The sequence below is a fragment of the Hypoxylon trugodes genome (assembly GCF_022578975.1).
Source record: "Hypoxylon trugodes strain CBS 135444 unplaced genomic scaffold F4822scaffold_11, whole genome shotgun sequence".
Lineage (NCBI taxonomy): Eukaryota > Fungi > Ascomycota > Sordariomycetes > Xylariales > Hypoxylaceae > Hypoxylon > Hypoxylon trugodes.
Genome location: NW_026250026.1, coordinates 832,250 through 854,718, shown reverse-complemented (window position 1 = coordinate 854,718; position 22,469 = coordinate 832,250). Strand labels below are relative to the sequence as shown.

The following is a 22,469-nucleotide window of genomic DNA, read 5'->3' as shown; positions in this document are numbered from 1 at the left end:
CATTCAATGGCTATGAACCACAACATTTAAATATATATATCCCAGCGTTGCATTTCTCGATTAAATTTAACTTAGCTCTAACTTGCGGCTCTACCTAAGTGCAGCATACCTCGTAGGGCTTCTTCCTTCGCGCCGTCCCTTCGGGTCGTAGGATTTCGTACCTGGGAAGGAATGCCGTGCCGCACAAATGCCATAGAGCACTAGCCAGCCCCACGATAGTTATATCTATTTTTCATTTCACACTAACAAGTCAGTTAGGTATGGTATCGCCAACTCGTCATCGCTGTTCGATTTCTCTTCGATAGAAAACCACAAGTCCATAAACACAGTTTAAGCTTTCGATCGCCATCAGTTAGCTGCACGTAATACGGATCCTCCCGTACCTGCGTCTGCGTGGTGGTGAGCCCATGGTAGTTTGCCTAAGGTAGGGTTGGTTGCTGACGCTTGCATCATTTCAGCTGCTTGCCAAGCACATGGACGAAGACATTGGCCTATACTGAGGTGGTATACTTCCCGGTTTTTTTTTTGGTTTTTTTTAAAAAAAAAAAAACAAAAAACAAAAATAAATGTCAATATGTGGACGTTATAAACCGAAGTTGTGGTGAAGTTAAGAAAATATATACTCGACGGCGCCCGTGGAGCATATACACATTGTGTACAGGAGATCGTGAGTATATCCCTTAACATGTGGAAGTGAATAGGCCAAAGAGCCATTACTCCAAATAAATGGATCCATCATATGTCGCTTGCCAGTTTCAATTCATCTACCACACCAGAACGTGGCTTCAACATCACATTAGGCCCATCATGATCCGCTGTAAAAATATCATAAGGCTGATATTCATCCACACGACCCCTCCTATCCGTCCTTCCAGGTGCCCCACCCACTTTCCCAGCGCTCGAAGGAGCTGCATCGAAATCGAAGTACCATAGTGTCTTCGCAATCGTCAAGCTCGTCTCCAAGTACGCCATAGCCTTGTCGGCACACGCGCGATCACCCAATGCGAAGGGCGCGAAGGCTCGACGCATAATAGTCTATGTGAGGTCGTCGTCGGCATCGAGCCACTGCTCGGGGCGGAAGGCGAATGGCTCGGGGAAGTAGGCCTCGTTGTGCAATACACTATATAGACTCACGCCGACAGCAGTTCTGTGGGGAATTACATGTCCGTCTACGACTAACGGCCCATCCGACTTGGGTGATGTTGCCGAATAAACATCATCCTCCCGCCAGGGCGTGGCTGTAGTCGGGGGCGCGACGCGCATAGTCTCATCGATGACGGCGCGGAGGTACTTACAAGAGCTGAGTTGTGGACCGCTGGTGATAGCCTCGCCCAAATTAAAAGTAGTGCGAATCTCAGTAGCCAGGCGTTTGTACACATCTGGGTGACGAGTAAGGTAGAAGAAAACGGCGCTCATAAGCGTGGAGACCGTCATACCGCCAGCCATGACGAAGAAAGACGCTTCGGACCATAGATCCGTATCCTGGAGACCTTTATCGCCACTAGGTGTCACATCCCCAGATGCCACCGCATAAATATCATGCGCTGCGTCCTTGGGCATGTTCATGCGCGTGCCGATCATCTTCCTCAACGCCTGGTAGAACTTGGGGATCCGCTTCCAGCCAAACCAGCAGATCACAGAGTCAATAATTGAGATATTCAGCCACGCCATATACAAGCTGATACAGTAGTCAGTTGACTTCGTAGCAGCTAAGATTATTGCGTTGGTATCTTCGGTCTGTATGTTCAGCTCATAGCCGAAGGCGAGAAGTCCAACAACATCGGCGGCTAGACGCTGGCACCTACCTCGAAATGCATCCAACTACCCATAACTTGTTTTCTTCTGGCTTAAGCCAATCATACCATCTAGACTAATCGTTCCTCAGTAAGGATAATCACGACGCCTCTTTTCACGCCGTACGGCGCAGCATGCTTTCGTACCAACAGCCCAATAAGACTGGTCAATAGGCGCAATCAACCGACTCATACTTCGCGTTCTAACCGTCGTTCTATATCACCAAAGACGAAGACGGAAGTCAGTTAGGGCTCAGCGAGCTGCGTGGGTTGTATAATCCCATATCTTCAATCGAAAAACTGGCAATTTGGTGAGGCGATATTCATTCAACCCGACCACCAGAGACGTGAAGCCGTCATATCCTTAGGTGGGTACTTCGGCGTTCTTGGCACAGCCGTTCGTAGCCGAAACCAAACAGTTCGCATATTCTAGCGACAAGCATGCCACCATGGTCGTGACGGCATCATCCGGGGCTCTCGTCGTGGTCACTGCCTTCCTTGGTTGTATAGGCTTGTATGTCTCAAGAATGGATTTTGGTTGTCAATGAACTAAATCGGAAATGAACTCGTGCGTTGTGGTGGATATCGCAATAGATAGCCGTGACGGCCAGTGGTTGGACACTTGTTGAGCTACACCACCGGGCTAGAACGGAGTTCTGTTTGAGACAATTGCTGCGGATATGGAGGGATTCGATAGTTCCTCTCCAGGAAATATCTCAGTTTTGAACTCCGATGCACAGCACAGACAGGACGGCTGAACCCGCCCGCATACCCTACTGCCCGAAGCCGAGTATAAGCTTATGCAGAAGCCACCTGGGTAACCATCAACTCCGTTAGCGGACGAGTCTTCCTTCCCGCATCGCTTACAACTTATTACATAGGTACCTATGCTACGCCGAAATAAAAGAAAAATAAACTTGTAAACTCCATGACAAATAAGATAGGAGCCGTATGATTTATAACGTTTAAAAAGGTTATGACTAGCCACTAATATTTCATTGACTACAATGAATTGTCCCACTCACGGAGCTTAGGGTGCACACCAACGGCTGTCGTATTTGATCAATGAGATCGATTGAATCTAGATATGAGATCAGCCTACCAACGAAAAAGAAAACCCTCTTGGTGATCATAGATCTCGACTTTATGCATGGGATAAATTACGTGTATTATACTTATGTAGGCTGCCGTTTCGGTCCAACATTCTTCATGCAAGCCATGTAGCCTCTCGTATGACAGTGAATAAAAAACAAGGATTTCTAAGAACCCATCGTGGAAACGCCATTAGACAAGCAGCTAATCAGAATAGAGGAAGTAAGCGTCTTGATTTGAAAGTCAGCAGAGGTTTTTAGAGATCGGTTTCATAAGTATAAAGACCATTTTTTATGAAAACTCAACAAGTATCCAACAGACCTTTCAGGTTTGCCTTGTCTTTATCAAAGGCATATATAGTACGGCCGAATCTAAAATTTCCTACCCATCTCGCCCGAATCTCTACTGAAAATGGTTAAGCTCAATAACCACGTTCCTCAAAGAGGATAATAGTAGTTTCAGCCTCTTAATATAATAGGCTCTTTATTCTAGAACTGACAAATGGCGCATCTTTATTTGATCTTGCCGTTCTATTGGATAATATTCGGCCTTAACAAGTTCAGGATCCAGGTTCTCGGGTTCCATTATAAAAAACAAAGGGGAAGATCTTTTAGGCCCCACAGGCATATTATCTTTATATTCTTGTGCCATAAAGACAGCCTAGCCGAACCTTCTCTCGAAAGTCCCCAACTACAAATACCAGCTACCGGGTCCACGGAGAATCCGATATCAAACCCTTGTCTTGCTTCCCTTGAGTTATGTTATTCTGAAAGACAACGTGGCTTCGATCATGGAGTTTCTTTCGTGCCGGCGGATCTAGTACGCGGGATGGATTTCTAGATTCGGAAAGCCGCTCTTTCTCATGGAACCAGCGCATCTCTCGAGAAAGGGGACGTCCCACACAGTATGATTGCTTATACGGTTAAGCATATGTCCCAAAGGTTATACAGTTATCAATTACCCGCTTAGGTAGGTAGGTCCCTTCTTTACAAAGAATGAGCCTCATGCTAGGAGCTGAAACTCCAAGCTACCTTGTTGTATCTACCTTGTCTCAAGGGAAGTACCCAGGCAACTATCTCATCTTTCTACAGGCCATTTAGGGCCCCGTTGAAATTATAATTTGTGCTTGTAAGTAAGTACTCTACGTATCTCCGTTAGACATACTGTAGTGTAACTGTAATCTCATCTCAACTGTTCTGATGTGAGTAATTGTTAGTCATGGGAAGACGGGGAACTCGGTGGGGGGTTATGCAGCCGCCACCAAGCTACAGCATATCCTATCGCTTAATTAAACCGTTCAGGTTATGGGTGGACACCCAAACCTTGGTGACTAGATTACCATACATTCTTTCCTACTGTCGTACATAAGCCATCCGTAGGTTCCCCGAGAGGAAATGTAAGCGGATATACCTAGGCTTATGCACCTAGAAAGCTAGCAGAAATGAGATATTGACTAATATACCATACGGCAGTGACTAGTGACATGCCTTTCAGCATGATTGGAAGGAGAATGTGAGTCAATATTGACTTCACTGGTTCCCAGCTTCCTCGTAGATGAAAGGTTTAGCACATGCAATTCATCATGGGCTGCCGCCACCCGTTGCAGTGCAATCATAGCTGCCCTTTCAAGGAATAGCCGATAAACCCAACAGTAGAGAAGCCACTGGTCAAAGGCCACACAGCATGCTCTAATCTGTGGTGAGCAGTCCTTTGTCACCAAGCTTATCCTTTTTCTCGATACGCTATATATTCTCAGCTTTGCCCCTACGACTATTCCTAGATCTTCATCGCCAGCATCCCGGATAGCTTTTTATTTGGTCTCACTTGTAATATCTCGCTGCATTCAGAATGGGGAACCCAAGTACTCATCTCGCCACCGTCTGCGAGCAATGGAATCACTTACAAGAGCGTATCAAGGCGGGTAGCTACACCGTAGATGGCCGACATCTCCACATTTCGGATGTCGTAGCTACAGCGAAGTATGTTGCAAGATCGCCTCTACGTGTTGCCGTATTGACATGTTAATAGCCACGGGTGCACCCCATTCATCACCGATGATCCAGAGGTCGCCAAGACACTTCAGGACAGCGTAGACGTCTTATACCACTACCTTTCGAAGGGGTGGTATGTCTACGGTATGTTGGCCTAAGGCTTCTTGATGATAGCTACTAACCACCTGATAGGTGTCAACACTGGCTTCGGAGGGAGCGCGGACACCCGTACCGACCAAGTCGTAGCCTTGCAATCATCATTGATGCAGCTTACCCAATCCGGTATCCTCTCAAGGTCTAAGGATGGCTCGGTCCCGGCACAAGCTATGCCCTCATCATGGGTAAGGGGAGCTATAGTAGTGAGATGCAACAGCACCTTACGAGGTCACTCAGCTGTTTCACTGCCAATCCTCAAGGCATTTACAGCGCTGCTTGAGCATAACTTGAACCCCATGGTACCCCTACGTGGCTCTGTCTCAAGTTCTGGAGATCTTATGCCCCTCTCATATGTCGCTGGCAGTATAGAGGGCAACCCGGACATCCTTATTGAGAAGAACGGGAAAGTCCTTTCAGCACCGGAGGCATTGAAAGAAGCGGGACTTGAGCCAGTGAAGCTTGGCCCGAAAGAAGGCCTTGGGTTGATCAACGGAACATCGTCTTCGGCGGCGCTTGGCGCTCTTGTCATTACTGAGGCTCATCGCCTAGCCCTGCTCACGCAGGCTCTTACAGGCATGGCTGTTGAGGTAAACTATCTTGACATACTCATATTTCGGTGGCTCTCATATCTAACACAGAAGTAAATAGGCGCTGCACGGAAGTCGGGAAAGCTTTAACCCCTTCATCGCTCAAATCCGACCCCACCCAGGTCAAATCGAAGTCGCTCGAAATATTTACTATTTCATGCGCGGCTCAGCTCTTGCTCGGGACGTACTCGAGCCAAAGAACCGCCGATCGGAGGATTTAGTCCAAGACCGTTACTCCGTACGTAGCGCACCACAATGGGTCGGGCCGCAGATCGAGGACCTACTTCTCGCGGACCAGCAGATTAGCATCGAATTGAACTCTTCGTGTGACAACCCACTCGTCGACACATCGACTAGTGACATCCACTACGGATGCAACTTCCAAGCAGCTAGTGTAACAACAGCCATGGAAAAGACACGACTATCGCTGCAGATGTTTGGAAGGATGCTATTCTCGCAATTGACCGAAATGGTCGACCCGACTCTCAGCGGAGGCTTGCCCGCCAACCTTGCCGCGGATGATCCTAGTCTGTGCTTCACTTTCAAGGGAGTCGAAATCAACATGGCTTCCTACATGGCTGAGCTCTCCTACTATGCTGGTCCTATGAGTCCGTTCGTCCAGGCCGCTGAAATGCACAACCAATCCGTCAACTCCATGGCCTTGGCATCGGCGCGCATGAGTGCGCACGCAACGGAAATTCTAACCTTGATGACAGCAGCCCACCTATATGCGAGCTGCCAAGGAGTAGACCTCAGGGCGTTGCACATGCTTTTCGTACAGAAGGCAATTGAGACAATTACCACCGAAACCAATCAAGTTTTCTCCGATGTCTTGGCCCCCGGCGAGTTGGAGGCTCTACAAAAAGCCCTAGCGGCCCACGTATATCCCTCGTGGTCATCTTCGAGCAAGAAGGACCTTCCTGAGCGATGCGAATCTCTCATCAGCACGGCCGTGCCCATCGTTGTCAACTATACCCAGATTAACGCTTCGGACGTACGTCAATGGAAAGAGCAGACTGTTACAGCCGTCTATGCTTTATGGAAGAAGACATTTAGCGCCTTTTGCGCTGAGCCTCACACACCGACGGTTCTTGGCAAGGGTTCGAAGGTTCTGTATCAATACGTGCGCGAGGAACTTCGCGTTCCATTCCACCAAGGCTTCGTTGAGCACCCGACAAACAAGGTCGATACTTTGAATGGTCGACCGAAGAAGACCGTCGGTGGTTGGATTTCAATCGTACATGACGCAATCAAACACGGTTCCCTGTATGGACCCTTGATAGCACTCGCCGCGGAGGGCTTAGTGAATGAGACAAACGCCGAGACGAACGGCTATACTAACGGTTATGCTAATGGCACAAACGGGAAGGTCTAAAGCGAAATCTAGTAAATAATCACTCGTCACTCGACTGCTGCGGAAATACTCGGTCGCGTGTGGTTCCCTCTGCTAAACAGTAACGGCGTCAAAGGTACAGATAAGAGAAAATGCTTAATGAGAAAAGAGATGCGAGGCCTTGGGCGGCAACGCGACTGGGGATTCTTGTTCTTTAAGTTGTATTAATGTCTATATAGCTCTTTTCCTTGCTGGCACCTTGTCAACTTTGACAAGTACCACTTTCACTTAGCTTTTAGACAATCATTACCTAGGTACATTTCCGGAATTCATTCGTATGTTTTCTTCGCCTCAATTTGGACATATTCGTCGAGAAACATTGTGATAAGTTGGTACGTATGAACGTTGAATAGGCCACAAGTAGTGTTCAAATTGTCGGTTTAGGTAAGGCTCGTCACCTACTTAGGTACCTTGGTGGGTGGCTCCGAATACCCGCCGTTCAACGAATTCATACCACGGCCCCAACGGTCTTGAATTTCACTGTCATAGCGAGTCTTGGGTATATAATCTTCTGGTTTCCTTGAAGGTGACGTGGGAAAAAGCATTTATAATTAAGTATTATATTAGGTGTTTCCCGAGGATGATTGGCAGGGTCGGTCGGTGTATCTCTTTACCATCTATTAGGTAGATGATCGTATTGTTTTTTTTTTTTTTATTGTTTAAGTGAGACTTAGAGCGGATCCCTCTGCGTCTCGTAGAAGAGCTAGGCAAGGTTCTTATCTTTGCTTATTAATATTTCATTACGAACCTTATCGCACAGCGCGGGTAGGTGCAAATCATCCCTTGAATACCCCTGACCCTTGCAGTGCCTAGAACAACAGGGAACCCTTGATCCCCAGAACAAAGCACGGGCCGATGGTAAGGTCTCTTACTTTTTGAGCCCCGGTGGTCCGTCTTCATTCCCTTTTGATGAAACCAATACGAAACCACGGGAATTCTGCCAAAAAGACCGCAGAGCCTTGTACACCTGCGTCCTACCTAGATACCTAGGTAGATTTCTAATTATGATCTATGGGGCGTACGGATCTGTCGCGAAGAGAGTGCTCCATGGTGAGGTTGGCGTCATAATCGAACGATTTTGTTTACAAAGTAGCGATGCTACTGTTGTGCGTTCCGAAGGTGTCAGGACTTGGGTCTCGTGCTCTGCTTCCATGTAAATTCATGATGTTGGCCGATGAACACTCTGGCGGCTCCCTTAGTATGTAAAGGATGATGTGAGGAAGAAATGCCGTCGGTGAACCGATATGGGACCCGGTAAACCTCTATGAGCGGGCGTAAGTGTGTAGACGTAATGGTCAGTCCCTAGGTATTCACGGCTACTAACACTAAAGACATGCCCGCTTAGGTAGTCAGCCGGGAGATCTACCATTTGACAGTTGGCTTCGGTCTACTCTCTGACAGGCACGAGGCAATTGAAGCTGTGAATGATGGGGATACAGACATCTCCGTTCGTACGCAATGATTGGATAAGTTTAACTAGCTGGGGTATGCCATGTCTCGTATTGGGCCAATCGTGTCATTTCAGCGCTTATATGCGTCCTGCTTTTGTCAGCGTGAGGGTTCCCGGGTGTCTGGATCTACACCACCTCGACTCCTTGCGGGAGGAAGTGAATCTCCCGAAGTTCTTGAGCCGATATCCGTGAGGCTGTGGCTTCTTTCTTTTTATTGTCTCCAAGTCATACCGCAGAATGAGGGATATTATTATTATTTTGCACATCAAGCATATATCTGGTGGAGATGGGCGTTCGCCGATGTAGGTATCATGTAACGATGGTGCTCGATCATAGGGTGAGATTTGGGTAGTACATTCCAAGCCATAACATGGAAGAAGAAAAAAAGAGGATCAAGGAAAAGAAAAAAAACAAAAGTTGACAAGCTGCCAGCAGCCGAGAGGATTGCTGCAAGAACCGAGAATAGGAAATGTGGCTGTTGATGTGCTGGCTGATAGGTTACCCAACTCAACCCTGCTTCGGTACATGTCTAGATGCTATGTAAGGAGCACGTACGTACGCCTAATCGAGATGCGATTTCGCAAATGGGGTAATCTTGGTAACTGGATCACATTGCTATATGTGCGTCAGACGCTGGCTGACGGCACCCAATTCTATGTCGCCACATCATGCTATGAAAAATGACATATGTATACAAAAATGCATTATGACTGTATGGCTGCTTTGATGCTTGTCCCATCACACCGCCAACTCACGCTTAAGAAATGTCGTTAAGCGATTCTTTGATATGATTGGGTCATTTAATGGCCGAGATGGTGAGATGGTGTAGAGGCAAAAGAAGAGAGAGAAATTGATAGGATGCATTTTTCTATATTTTGATCGGTTTTATTAACAGGAGGCAAAGAAGCACTATAAGCGCGGCTAGTGAAATTTGTCGACCCGAGACTAGTTAATGTTAGTGGGGCTACTAATAGGAAAACTTGACCTTCCTGCCTTCCTGGGCCAATGTTGTTTTTAACGACTTGTTCCTGCAGAAATCCACTCCCGTAGCTTTATTTTTCAACCTCCTGCATAGCACATTCTCAAACATCCACCGCGGGTGTTACGGTACAAACCATTTAAAGTAAAAAAACAAGCTACCTTTTATCCACGGATCTGGGGAAAACTTGGAATATGAAGTACTAAGTAACTGCGTACTAAGATAGGAGGTAAGATGTAATTACAATTCATATCGAAGGTCATATTGAGCCTTTTCTTTTTTTCTTCCCCTTTTTTCTTTGTCTCCTTGATCTACAACATTTACATGCGCTTGAGCGGCAACGCTAATTGTTCAACCCATACATTATGAGGTATAGATATATCTAAAAGATAGGTATATATATATATGCATCTTGGCCAAGGCAAACTTTCAAGAGTATTGAAACATCTGCCCGATTTAGCATCTGCACTCACCCTTCGAAGAAAACCTGGGGTAGTCAGAACAGGATCAAAGATGTGAGCTTTGATTCCTCGGTGCTCTGAGAGTTTACGAGACAACCGACCGTTCGGTCCTGATTGGGAATGTACAGAGGAGATTCCCAGGGTTTAAACAGGGATCCTAGCGTGAGACTTTAATTAAAGTCTAATCCGGGGTCTTAAGGATGGATCTCTGTCTCTTGTCCCACGATCAATGTATACCTAGGTACCTAGGTATCTATTGTAGATATACATGTGTAATTCTCACCTTTGATACAATTAGGTCATACATACATGAATCTATCATTTAGTGACAATTGATGGTTGCTATATGAGTGATGGGGTTTACAATTAATATCGATTTTTATCAAAGTTATGAGAAATTTGTTGACTCAATCTCGAATAATGATTCTTCAGCAAGGTACTTACTCCTGTACCCAGTAAACCCAGTACAGATACATTATGTATGTATTGGATGTATGCTTGACGTTACTGTACGTGGTAGGTGCTGTGGACTCCCTTGAGTATTGATCCGTTTTGGGTATGTGGGGAGCATATTCTAAGAAGTTTCGCCTGTTAACCGTTGGTTGCTGGAAACATCCTTGTCGCGCAAGGTACTACCAAATAACTTGCAGGTACCCCAAGACGTTAGAAGTTTATTCATGAGAAGGAAGTACCGCCGGCACATTATCTGTATTTTGATAGGTACCTGACTGGCCCTCGACATCTTCAATGTTGCGACCAAGTCTTTTCTGGGAAATGCAACCATCTCATCTCTCGGCCAATCTATGATTTTTTTATTTTTTTTTGCTAGACTGCATTTTGGCACTTGACCCCTATTGATCCTTTGATGCTTCTCCTTCCTCGAGACTCTTTTTCTTTTCAGATTTAGTAGTCTTTAATTATTTGTACAATTTATTGTTATTTTTCGTATCGGGATATCCCAAGATTTTCCACGCGATACGGCGCTGTTTATCGAAAAGCTGACAGAGCTTGTAGCAAACCGGTCTCCGCTTGCACGCGCTTAGTTGTCTCAATCGTCTCTTATTTTCTGCCCCCGAACCCTGTCAGGTTATATGCGGCGTCAATCAGGGTCATCCAGGCGTCTCGAATGAGAAAGCTCCGACCTCATCCAAGGAGTTCGTGACGCCGATTGGCTTTCGGCTGCCCCTTGAGCGACGACATACAGCCGACTTTGTGTGCTTTGCGCATTAAGGACCATGTCGCATCTATCGCTCCGGTGCAGCGAAGGCCCATCGGGTTCTCAACTTTTAGATGACAGTCCAACGATTGGCAGGGCCGTCGTGAATTATCCTTCTGCTGACAGTAACCCACCACCACCGCTGTCGATATCACTTACCAGCCCGAAGTGAGTAGTTTATACCCGACTCTTTTTTTTTTTTTCTTTTGTTCTTGTTTTCTTTTCCTTCCCCCATTCTGTGTCACAATCTTATCACTGCCTACCATTGCAGTGACTAATTAATAGCGTCCAATCTTTGGATACCTAGGTATGCTATGGAATGCTGAAGGTTGGGTGGAGCAACTATTTTTCTCCCCTTTTTTCCCAGCTGGTCTTCTATTATGAAACTTCTAGACCTCCTAATGTCTAAAAATTCCCTGTGACCTGTCGTGCACGTCTTGACACCAAGCGCTGACTTGAATCCCCACTTATCGTTAGACAACGAAAGCCTCCAGCTCCCAGCCCTCTGCAAACAAGCACGGCCGTGTCTCCGCCTTCCAGTGCGAGCCCATCTCGATCGAAATTCCCCGACAAATTATTTTCAGCCGCTTCAGTTACCCAAAGCTCATCGCGAGAAGGGTCGCGACATACCGCGGACACTCGATTCAAGGACTCTTTCCTTTCAGGAAACACCGATCATAGGGACGAAGTTTCTCCAGTTTCGCCTTTATCTGGGTTCGTACTCTTACCATTTCGCTGATTTGCATACCCCCCCTTATCGTCTTCCCTACGCCTTTTCGTGCTGGAGCTAAACATCTAACCATACTCGTTCGCATTTAGAGTGAGCCCATTATCATTTCCTTCGAATGACAACCGCGGCGTTTCCGACCCGATCGCACCTATAAAGAGGCCTCTAGGCTCCACCGATGCGAGTCTGCCTATCATGGCCGGCAACTCGACGTCATCCAGGCCTGATATATCTCCAGGAGGTGCTCCTCGGACGTCCTCTATCGATTCCGCCATATCCGCCATTTCCTCGCGAACCCACTCCCACCAGGGTTCACAGGATACTCAGTCTGGAACTGCAGATATTTCTAATTTGGTCCGGGCAGCAGGCAGTCCCGAGGCTGTAATACAATATTTATTGAAGGAGAAGCATTCTCAATCTCAGCAAAATACACAGTTATGGAGACTTGTCGACAAGCAGAGGGCGATGATCCTTGGCCTTAATAAGGATCTCGAGCGGGCTCTGAAAGACAAAGAGAAATATCGGAAGAAGCTTAAGGAAGTAATGACTGCGCATGATGAGCGATTAAAACTCGAACTCGTACAATCTAATGGACCGAGTATTCCTCGCGTCAATGTTAATGTGCCTAGAGAACAGGAAGTTGACGTACCGGCGTCACCATCTAATCTTGATTCAGCAGACAGTGTTAAACACTCTCCTATTGACGTAGCTCTAGCGCCCTATCCTATCACGCCTCCGGCCGATCATATTCCCAACGGACTACCGTCAGCAGTTGGCGAACTTTTAGATCCATCACATGCGATGCCGAAGGCATCCGAACATGCCTTGGACCATTTTGATCGTGAAGAAGAGGACCGTGCCGCTGACGCAGCTAAGAAAGCGTCGGATGCATCAAAAGACCTTCCCATCAGCCTTACGCTCCCTCCATCCCGAAGCCTCCCGAGCGATCCACCTCGAATGCCCCCTCCTAAACGTCCCACGGGCGAACCTCCGGCAGTATCGGTTATTGAAGCAACTCCATTGATTGATCAGGGCACTTCCCAATTTCCGCCGCCATCTGCTCCGCCGCCACGTAAACCTCCACCCGCCCCACTACAGTTGAAGAAAGACTCGAAGGTGCCTGCTTCAATTTCCCCAGAGGACGGAGACGATTCGGATTCGGACTACGATTCGTTGCTAGAAGTGGACGAACTGCCAATCCCCGAAAAGCGCGGTCGGAGAAGAACAAGGGAGGAAGATGACCGGGAGAGAGAAATCCTTGCTCAGCAGGAGGCCGAGGCTCGTAGTCTGTCAAAGAAAAGCAAAAAGGGTAGCCAAAAGGGTACACCTATTGCTAAAGAGCCGGAACCTTCGTATCAGGGAGTCTCTGCAAGTCCTCGGATGCCTGGGACTCAGCCTATGCTAGCACCCGAGAATATACCCGCGTCGCTAGCTGGTATGTTGAGTGGCAACGACATCCGACAAACCACTGTTCCTGGTTTGATGATGAGTCCCGGTCTTCCCGCCAGCCCAAGACCGATGGGGATGAAGTCGCCTATGCATTCCCCCCCAGTGTCACCTCGCGGCATGGGGATGGGCATACCTCTTTCGCCACGAGCTCCTAGACAGCCTATCCCTATGCCTCCCAACGCAATGATGCCAAATTCTTCCTCAGCGGATTCGAGCCAGACATCCGCTAGACATCCTAATGTGGCTAAGCAGGCGTCGGAAGCCGCACAGTCAAGTCCTACAAGTCGGGAAAGCCCGGTCGAAAGAACGAAGATTTACAAAGGATTTGTAACCGACGAATATCCCGATTTATTATTACCACCGAACGCTTTACCCTCAATTGAGGTCAAGGTTGCTTCGTCTCGCATGAAGCCATCCCGAGCTAGTCTCCTTTCACTAACACAGCTAGAGGAAGACCCCGTCTTCACTCTAGCTATTTTCTCGCGGTCTGAAGGCGTTGAATTGTGGAGAGTGGAGAAGGACACATCGTCCCTCGCCAAGTTGGACCAGAAGATGAAACAATGCGCGTCTTTCAATGCTAAGACGCCAGATAGGTCTCTTTTTAGTGGTCACTCACCTGCTAAGCTCGATGCTCGCCGTACTATTCTAGACCAATACCTCGATGAACTTCTAAACGCCCCGCTTGACACTCCTACAGCCCTCGAACTTTGTAAATACTTATCAACTCATACACTCCGACCTAACGTCGATGATTCCTCGTCTACCAACGAGTCAACCAATGAAGGAAATGCGCAGAAAAAGGGTCCTGGAGGCAGACCGTTCAAGAATGGATACCTAACGAAGAGAGGAAAGAATTTTGGGGGGTGGAAAGCCCGATTCTTTGTCCTCGATGGGCCTCATCTGAAATACTACGAGGCACCTGGTGGTGCGCACTTGGGAACCATTAAGCTTCAAAATGCGCAAATTGGGAAACAATCTCAGCAATCCAATGATGGGTCTCCCGCAAGTGGCCCGAACGGCGATGAATTGGACAATCAATACCGACACGCATTCTTGGTCTTAGAACCAAAGAAAAAGGATTCTAGCAGTCACGTGAAACATGTTCTCTGCGCTGAAAGTGATTCGGAGCGTGATGAGTGGGTAGATGCCCTACTTCGCTGGATCGATTATCGGGACGGTAACGATGAGGAAACGCATACCTCGACCGGACAGGATCGAAGCCAAGCTAGTGGCAACGGCGCTCACGCCAACAGTGCAAATGCGAAGAGAAAAGGACATGGTCACGGAAAACATCAGGGTCAGAGAGGCGGTAGCCAGGATGGGCTAATCGGGATGAGCTACGATTCAGCCAAACAGGGTGACATCCCAGACGGTGCACCTTCGCGGCGTCATAAAACGGCAACGCCTGAACCCCAAGATAGGGCTAATGGGCCAACCTATACCATTTCCGCGCCGAAAGATCCGCAATTGATACCCGACTCTGCGACGTGGGGTGGTAAGATGGGCCTGGCTCCGCCTGGCCCTACGACTGAGGAAAAGAAGCAACGGAAACGTAGTTTCTTCGGATTTGGCCCGAAAACTCGGTCTTCTTCGGACGATCAAGATCCATTATATGGTTCTAACACCGGCAATCCTCTCCAGGCTCCACCTGAGCAACGCGGTCCGATCCGGCAAGTATTTGGAGCATCTCTCGCAGATGCCGTAAGATTTAACGGACCATTTGATGTTAGCGTTCCTCTTCCGGCGGTGGTCTACCGTTGTATTCAGTATCTCGATGCCAAGAATGCAGTTCTAGAAGAAGGTATCTTCCGGTTGAGCGGTTCTAACCTAGTAATCAAACAACTGCGCGAGCGCTTTAATACTGAAGGCGATGTTAACATTGTTACTGACAATACGTACTACGACATTCACGCCGTTGCTTCCCTACTAAAACTTTACCTTCGCGAGCTTCCGACCACCATTCTCACCAGGGATCTCCACATGAAATTTGTTGAGGTGACGGACATGCCTAACCATCGAGAGAAAATTATGTCTCTAGCAGGTCTCGTGCAACAACTCCCCCTGGCCAACGAGACGTTATTGAAATATCTCATCGCCTTCTTGATAAAGATTATCAACCATTCAGATAAAAATAAGATGACCGTACGTAACGTGGGTATTGTCTTCTCACCAACACTTAACATCCCAGCGCCGATATTTGCCCTGCTATTACAGAACTATGAGGGAATATTCGGGTTGGATCCAGAGGAGTACGAGCTTCCTTCTCCAGTTCTTGGTACGGATTCACGTGGGCCACCAGAAATGCAGCCGCCCGCCCAACCGCCTCGGCCGTCCACATCAACAGGTTCTCCTCAAAGGCAACGCCTTGTAGAACAGACGCAACAACGGTCAACACCCACCCCACCACCCATGGTTACAGGAGGACTCCGCCCAACCCCAACGCCTCCACCTCGCCAAACATCGTCTTATGAGCCGCAGTATTTGGCTCAACCAGGATTGCAATCTTCACTTCGTCCCGCCTACGAAGGCGGCTTCGCCATGCCACCGGGCTATGATCCAAACTTAAAACAACCCGGTTACGATCGCCCACATTACTCTTCATATGAACAGAACTACAACGAAAATTCCCTGTCTGCATATGACCCATCTCATAATAAGAACAAGAGAGAAAGTACAATGTTTATGGGTAATATGATGCTTAACCAGCAAGGCTCCAAAAGTCGCCTAAGAGAGGAAAATAGATTTTGATTGCATCCGAGAATTACATACGGTCTCAAATAGAAGGGGCGTTTCGAGGGATCCATCTATATATCTCTCGATGTATTATTGTTTCACCGTCGATGCAGACGCTACCGTTTCTTAAAATTTTCCATTCGATCTTCTGGTATACGGACGATATTCTGTTTGCTACACGCTCGGCGTGGTCCTAGCTAATGTCTATTCAACTGAGCGTCTTCTAACGACCTAAACCGAGCAACGCCCCATTAATACAGTCGCTGCGGGCCGGGGCCCTAGCGAGCAATAATAGTCTAATGATTGATCACCAACTTAAGTAGTTCTGAACGAGACTTCAGGATGCGAGCATACATCAGATATTTGAAAGCGACACTTACAATTCAATTACTCCAAACCATACAGCCGATTTTCGGGAGGGCAGGCGTTTCGACCGCGGCCGTTGGAGGCCTCTTGTTTTATTTGTATTCATCAGGTGGATTCCTGAACGACGCGACGGTGGGGAGGGAATGTTGCGGCGTTAGTGGTCGTAGGGAATGATCTCCGACTTCAGATTTTAGCGATGAATAAAAAAATCCGCAGTTTCTTGGGCGCCGCTGTGTTGATTGCGTACGATACAACCCATTCCTCCCAGAACATCACGATCATAAATGAAAAGACGGCTTCCGGAATTATTGAGTGGACGACATAGTTTTTGGTGTGTGTGACAAAATTGACTGCAGATGTTACTGCATATGTGACCATTGGCCCGGGGGGATTCCGATTTCTTTTGCCTGCAATCTTTGAGTGGTGGTATTAAAGTACGCAGCCATTATCTTACCCAGAGCCTCACCATCTAGATAGACGATGGATACATCGTAGTAATAATACATCCAAGGGGTTGTGTTTACTTACTTTGAGTACCTAAGTTCACAATGTTCCTAAGTAGGATGTATTTTCCCTATCTCCCGGCATACTCCGCGGTCCCACGCGTTCATGGAAGATTAATTATAGTTTAGTTAGATGCTATCGCGAGGACTTTCTTTTCGATGTTTCATCTTGGAATGGCGCTCTATCGCGGTCAAAGCAGAGCAGATGAAGTTAACTCGCAGAAAAGAATCAAGTTGTCTCGAAGCCTAGATGTGTTGCGACTATAGCAAACCTCGTATTGACTCTCACTCTTAATAGGATCATACTATCATGGCATGACACCTAGCCGAGGAAGCATGCTTACCCAACATAGCTCCGAACACCCCAGACCTATCTACTTGCCCACCTAGCTATGTAAGCAAACAAGGGGGATCTTTTCTCTTTTTGGCCTGTTAGAAATACTTATCAACTTGTCTACACAAGTAAATTCACCAATAAGCACCCATGTCATTGTACTGAGCCGCATGTGATAGCTCTCTCCACTGCATCGATGCCGATTCCTGGTCAGTATTCTGTTTTGAGAAAAGTGCAGATCAGTGCGTGCTCCTCGAATGGGTCTAGACTATCGTCCAATACGCAGTCTTTGCTTCTTCAGTAAGAGGTGCGATATTAATAAAACCATAGATTCCATTTCTCCCCGCCGGAGTTATAATTTAGATACTCGGACCCGAAACTCGACTAATTTACACCATCTGGAATTACTGATCGCCGGAAATTATTATGTATGACCATGTGCTTGATCTACGCGTCCTCGTCAACGCAAACCGCATATAACGGGTATTGGCAGTCATTTGTGTCAGTTGATATGAGAAACGAACCAGTTTGATGGCAATATAGCCCACATCGTGCCTGGAACTGAGCTTTTATGACGTCGACTGCATTCTATAATGAACCTGGCTATCATGTGACGCCAGTTAACGTGTCGGATGAACCGCAAAGGAGGGGATGGGAACATGAAGGGTACAAAAGGAGTATTAGAAGAAGAAAAAAATCAGATCAGCAACAGGAACATGACAATGAAACAACGGCTTCTGCCGTGACCTAACAAGACAGGCCAGCGCATCATCTATCACTGGCTGCTCATAGATTAGCATATAAGAATATGTTAGCAACATACCTCCATAATTTTTTATATTAGTGTGTTCTGGTTATTGTTTCCTCCTAATGTTAAGAGGTTACTTCCATATAGTACTTACCACGTAGGGACATCTACCTCCCTTACGCCATCTTCGTCTCAGTTGAGAAAACGCAGGGGTGTGAAAAGAATCGCGCTACACGAACCTACATCTACCGAGAATTGAACCTCGTAGGCTAGTCAGCACGAGATCTTCGATCCCCCGCGCCTGAACCCCGTTTCCCGAAGCGAAAGCAGGAGCCCACCAGCGGAGCTTCATATATTCTAATCGTGTAATATGATCCTGTCAAATCAGTAGCGTCCATCCGGAAGATCGAACTATCGGTGAAGTATCGAACCTTGCTAGCCAATATTACCCTAGGTAGCTCGTGCCCACAAATGAAGCCAGAACAGTCCAGGGTGTCGTGGTAGAAAGAGATAATTCGAGTCCCATTGGGATTTAACCCCTTCTGTCTTTAACGCGCATAATGACATAGGAACTCTGAATCGAAGCTAGAAGGCCAGACCCTGAACCCGGAGATCTACACATAGATCTTGCACCATCTTATATCTTCACATGTTGGGTTGAATCAAATAAAAAATGTGATAATACATTCCATTGTGATGGGAGGCCTCACAAAGTCGGCAGCCTTACGCAACTGGGCTGCGAGGGGGCGGCGAGAATTTTCTTTCTTTTTTGTTGGGGTGGCTTTTTTCCCTCAAAGATTCGTACCATTAACGGTATAGTCGTTGTACTTTGACTTTGGTCGGTAGGACGATTATCAATGCCCAGGAAAAGAAACAAATATACTGGGACGGCGTAATGCCAATTGTCGAGAGGCGCCCGTTTATCCACGGTATTCGAAAGTACTAGTGCTGATTGTGCCTATTATCTGGCCCGGAGCTCCTCCGTCGTGGCCTCAACCCCGTGGAAGTATTTCCTTTTTGTGTAGCCCGTTCTGCAGGGCACATGTTTGATGCCATGTGCAGGATGGGGTCCGAACCAATCAGATCATCCGGGGTCGATACCGGACCATATTGTAGGGAAGAACCCTACCAACCGTTGAAGCTAGAGACGGACCGTAAAGGATATATGGGGTAAAATTTGTCATGTTCGGGAGCAATCCAAGTAGATATAGACGTCTTTAAGAAAGTCTAACAGCGGAACAATGACCATTTGTATAAGCTACAAAGAGCTAAATATCAAGTCTAGGGTGGCGACTCAGCCTATGTAGATCGCTTGAATACCTACGTTTCCTATTACGGTGAGCTACTCGGAGACTAAAATAAGCACATTAGCATGCCTCAGGCCGCCACTCAGGCCGCTAGCACATGTACCTTGATGTTAGACTTGGGTAATAAAGCCCAGGCATGTTGAACAACAAGATGTGGGGTGATTAGCTCCAGGAGCTACAATTCCCATTGCTAGAACCCGGATTCCCATCTATTCAACATCGAGATAACTAGAATCTTAAGATACATTACATTGGGCACATTGCTCAAAAGCCACGGAGAAATAGCACTTCAGTACCATTTCCAGTCTTTTTCTGGAAATTATGATGGTATAAGGATAATGGAGTTTTCAGAAAGCTCGGATGGCATAGTGGGATTGCCCTACACTGAAGCTCCTCTACATCTATACATTACCCCCTTTTTCCGTCTCTTGCCTCCCCCACACACCCCTGTGCCTCAATTTGCCACATGTGCCTCTACTTTCAGTGATAAAATAGCGTCGGTACAATGGAGATACTTAGATTGGAATAAAATACCCACGTTGTAAGCTCCTGCACAAGCCACCGCCCGCGGTGTGCAAGCTCGCTTGATAACGACTCTTGGAAGTATCTTTGCATAAGTATAACCACTCGTATCGCGCCCGGACACGAGTCCGGACGACTGATTGTCCCGTGCAGTACATGCATACGGATCACGGGCGATTTGGAGCTGCACTTACATCCTACACTACATGTAGAATAGTCCACGACAAAGTACTGTACCCCAACCCCCCGGCATCTTAATGGTAACAACTTGCTCCGACGTCCTCATCTATCAGAATAGGCCTTTTCATCCCAACTCTACTTTACTTTTTGGCAGCTTAGGTAGAACGTTAGTATATTCCCATAGTGCAAACATATTTAATACCGCGCAAAACCCATCTTAACTAGGTAACCCTCTTCACTCGTGGACATGAACATCCCGTTCATATGACGTACCAAAAACCCAGGATTGAGGAACGAGGTCCGGCTTGATACAAGCTGTCCCATTGAAGCTTGCAAGGAGGGCCAGATATAATTCGCCGCAACTTACAAACTTTGGCGGGCTAACGAGGACTGAGTCGCTTGCACACTCTCGCTATTAGAGTATTCTCTACCATCGATTCGACCAGCCCGCCATTTGCAATTTCCAGGACAAACTGGATGCTTTAAGACAACAAAATAGTTTGAGGTTTATTTACCTCATTGTCTAAATTATCATTCCCCCTAGCGAGTTGGCTTAACAACCAATCACTCTCTACATTGTGCCAATACGGTTACACATCAACTAAAGGCCAGCAAAGACATTTCGCAAACATGAATGTAGCTGTTGACGCAGGACGAAAGTTCGATGACTGGCCAGACGAAAGCCAATGGACACCGGCACCAATGTTTACTTCACCTTTTGCCCAAAGTGTACCTATAGCAGATACGCAATTCTGGACCTCCCCCGGTCATAATACAGAGGAATACTATGAGCCGGATCACAATCCAGCGCAACAAGAATTAGGCCGTAGTATCGACGCCAGCGACAATGTGAGCATTTCATCTTTCTAACTCTTGCAGCTGTGGTTTCAGGTCGCCATTCTTTATACAGACCTGCCTTCAACTACAACCGCAGCTACCGGCAATCCATCAAGACACTAATACTAAATGTAGTTCGACTCTGGGTTCACCATCGACAATGCGGCTGCAGGGGCAGGCGGTTTTATGTACAACCATCCTCCGGGTACACAACCAGTGAATCCCCAGCATTTCGGTGGCTCATTCGGTGCGCATAGGCGGCATGATCGCGAAAGCGATGCGCTATACGACGGTAGCGTTGCATCATCATCCGTAGGAGCGCCGACGATACATAACAAGTTTTCCTCGAAAAGTCCTGAGGCAGCGAAATTCTCGCCGCAATCTGCTACAGGAGTCTCGCCAGCATCAGGGACGTCATCGATCAATTGGATGCACGATGACAACGGAGCGATAGATCATCTTTCGCCAGGATCCCCGGCATCCAACATCAACGTCAACGTTGGTTTCGATCCTCTGATTCCTCTTTCCACCGCACCTACTCCTGCTATCGCCACCTCGGCGCATCCGATTAAATCCAGGCGCAATCGGGAGCGCAATCGTGTTGCCGCGCATAAATGCCGCCAGAAGGCGAAGCAAAGCATGTCGGACTTACAATCGCGTGAGCGCGAACTAAGCCAGCAGAACCGAGTACTGCAGGAACACGCCGGTAGTCTCCGAGACGAGATCCTAGACCTCAAAGATGAGATTCTCCGACATAGCGAGTGCAACAGCGACATCATCCAGAACTACATCGCGAAGGCCGCCCGAGATGTGAACTGAATTGTGATCTTGCGCAACAGCGAACGGCGATAGAGCCGGGGTAATAATGGGTACCTAGAACACACGACAACGATAACAATAACGACGGTGGCGTGGCGCGGTACAGGGGAAAAGGGGTAAATGGGAAGTCAGGGTTCGGTAGTAGGGTAACGGGGCGTCGTTATAACGATGATTTAATGTGTCATGATGATAAACATGTTATCAAGGAAGAGAAAAATATAAAGTATCGGCGATGCGCCGGTGGCAGGTCCCTTTTGATCATTGAGTGGAACTCTCCCGAGTGTGTCTTACCTAGCTAGATCTGACTCTTGTTGGGTTTGTTTGCTATGCTCCTTCATAGCAAAGATGCCTTTCCATTTGCACCTCGGACTTTTATCACGAGGTTTCTTGGTGCTCCTTGGTCCGCAAGGAAGGAGGTAAGTCAAAATAAATTTGTCCACCAATTTCGAGGAGCTCGTACAGAAGACATAAATTTAGACTAATCGGACTCCTCCACTTCGGACATGTCGTCGCATTATACCAAAATGCGCAATCGCCATTCCATGCAATATACATTGGTGGGTGAGAGTATATAGATATGGCGTGGTCCTGGACTCCTCATTATAGCGATGGCGCGGTCTTAATAGACGTAGCCAATTTCAACCGAGCTGATATTGCGAGACCTGGAAGGTCTTTTTTTCCGGCTTACCTGCCGTCTCGAGATGTTTATATATGAATTTGGGAGTGGAGAGAGGCGCTGCAAGGAGCGTGATCATGCGTAATAAAACGGCGACGTACATAAAAAATACTGTCAATACATCGTCAGTGTATCCACTCGGCCTCTTC

The 22,469-nt window shown here is 47.4% G+C and overlaps 4 protein-coding genes across 4 annotated transcripts; 3 read left to right on the top strand and 1 right to left on the bottom strand.

The window, feature by feature from the left end:
* Window positions 1-874: 874 nt before the first annotated feature.
* On the bottom strand, window positions 875-2,132 carry F4822DRAFT_77842 (cytochrome P450). Its single transcript, XM_051463960.1, has 2 exons — window positions 1,806-2,132; window positions 875-1,737 (listed from the first exon to the last, which is right to left on the bottom strand). The coding sequence occupies exons 1-2, from the start codon at window positions 1,827-1,829 to the stop codon at window positions 1,036-1,038; spliced, it is 726 nt and encodes a 241-aa protein (XP_051309209.1). The 5' UTR covers window positions 1,830-2,132; the 3' UTR covers window positions 875-1,035.
* A 2,466-nt stretch (window positions 2,133-4,598) lies between these two features.
* On the top strand, window positions 4,599-7,289 carry F4822DRAFT_420638 (phenylalanine ammonia-lyase). Its single transcript, XM_051459713.1, has 4 exons — window positions 4,599-4,864; window positions 4,914-5,020; window positions 5,069-5,619; window positions 5,681-7,289. The coding sequence occupies exons 1-4, from the start codon at window positions 4,734-4,736 to the stop codon at window positions 6,992-6,994; spliced, it is 2,103 nt and encodes a 700-aa protein (XP_051309208.1). The 5' UTR covers window positions 4,599-4,733; the 3' UTR covers window positions 6,995-7,289.
* Window positions 7,290-10,676: 3,387 nt separating this feature from the next.
* On the top strand, window positions 10,677-16,207 carry F4822DRAFT_77769 (RhoGAP-domain-containing protein). The gene is made up of 3 exons (XM_051463959.1): window positions 10,677-11,287; window positions 11,597-11,833; window positions 11,939-16,207. The coding sequence occupies exons 1-3, from the start codon at window positions 11,139-11,141 to the stop codon at window positions 16,041-16,043; spliced, it is 4,491 nt and encodes a 1,496-aa protein (XP_051309207.1). The 5' UTR covers window positions 10,677-11,138; the 3' UTR covers window positions 16,044-16,207.
* A 4,018-nt stretch (window positions 16,208-20,225) lies between these two features.
* Window positions 20,226-21,832, top strand: F4822DRAFT_77537 (uncharacterized protein). The gene is made up of 2 exons (XM_051463958.1): window positions 20,226-20,837; window positions 20,961-21,832. Exons 1-2 carry the CDS (start codon window positions 20,619-20,621, stop codon window positions 21,642-21,644), a joined length of 903 nt encoding a protein of 300 aa, XP_051309206.1. The 5' UTR covers window positions 20,226-20,618; the 3' UTR covers window positions 21,645-21,832.
* Window positions 21,833-22,469: the final 637 nt, after the last annotated feature.

Bases quoted from the DNA above. Each gene is read 5' to 3' on its own strand.
- F4822DRAFT_77537 (XM_051463958.1), top strand. From the start codon at position 20,619: ATGAATGTAGCTGTTGACGCAGGACGAAAGTTCGATGACTGGCCAGAC. The intron at 20,838-20,960 runs GTGAGCATTTCA...TACTAAATGTAG, and splicing joins GTATCGACGCCAGCGACAAT to TTCGACTCTGGGTTCACCAT.
- F4822DRAFT_420638 (XM_051459713.1), top strand. From the start codon at position 4,734: ATGGGGAACCCAAGTACTCATCTCGCCACCGTCTGCGAGCAATGGAAT. The intron at 5,021-5,068 runs GTATGTTGGCCT...ACCACCTGATAG, and splicing joins GAAGGGGTGGTATGTCTACG to GTGTCAACACTGGCTTCGGA. The intron at 5,620-5,680 runs GTAAACTATCTT...AGAAGTAAATAG, and splicing joins TTACAGGCATGGCTGTTGAG to GCGCTGCACGGAAGTCGGGA.
- F4822DRAFT_77842 (XM_051463960.1), bottom strand. From the start codon at position 1,829: ATGGGTAGTTGGATGCATTTCGAG. The intron at 1,738-1,805 runs GTAGGTGCCAGC...CTGAACATACAG, and splicing joins GTAGTTGGATGCATTTCGAG to ACCGAAGATACCAACGCAAT.
- F4822DRAFT_77769 (XM_051463959.1), top strand. From the start codon at position 11,139: ATGTCGCATCTATCGCTCCGGTGCAGCGAAGGCCCATCGGGTTCTCAA. The intron at 11,288-11,596 runs GTGAGTAGTTTA...ACTTATCGTTAG, and splicing joins ATATCACTTACCAGCCCGAA to ACAACGAAAGCCTCCAGCTC. The intron at 11,834-11,938 runs GTTCGTACTCTT...GTTCGCATTTAG, and splicing joins CCAGTTTCGCCTTTATCTGG to AGTGAGCCCATTATCATTTC.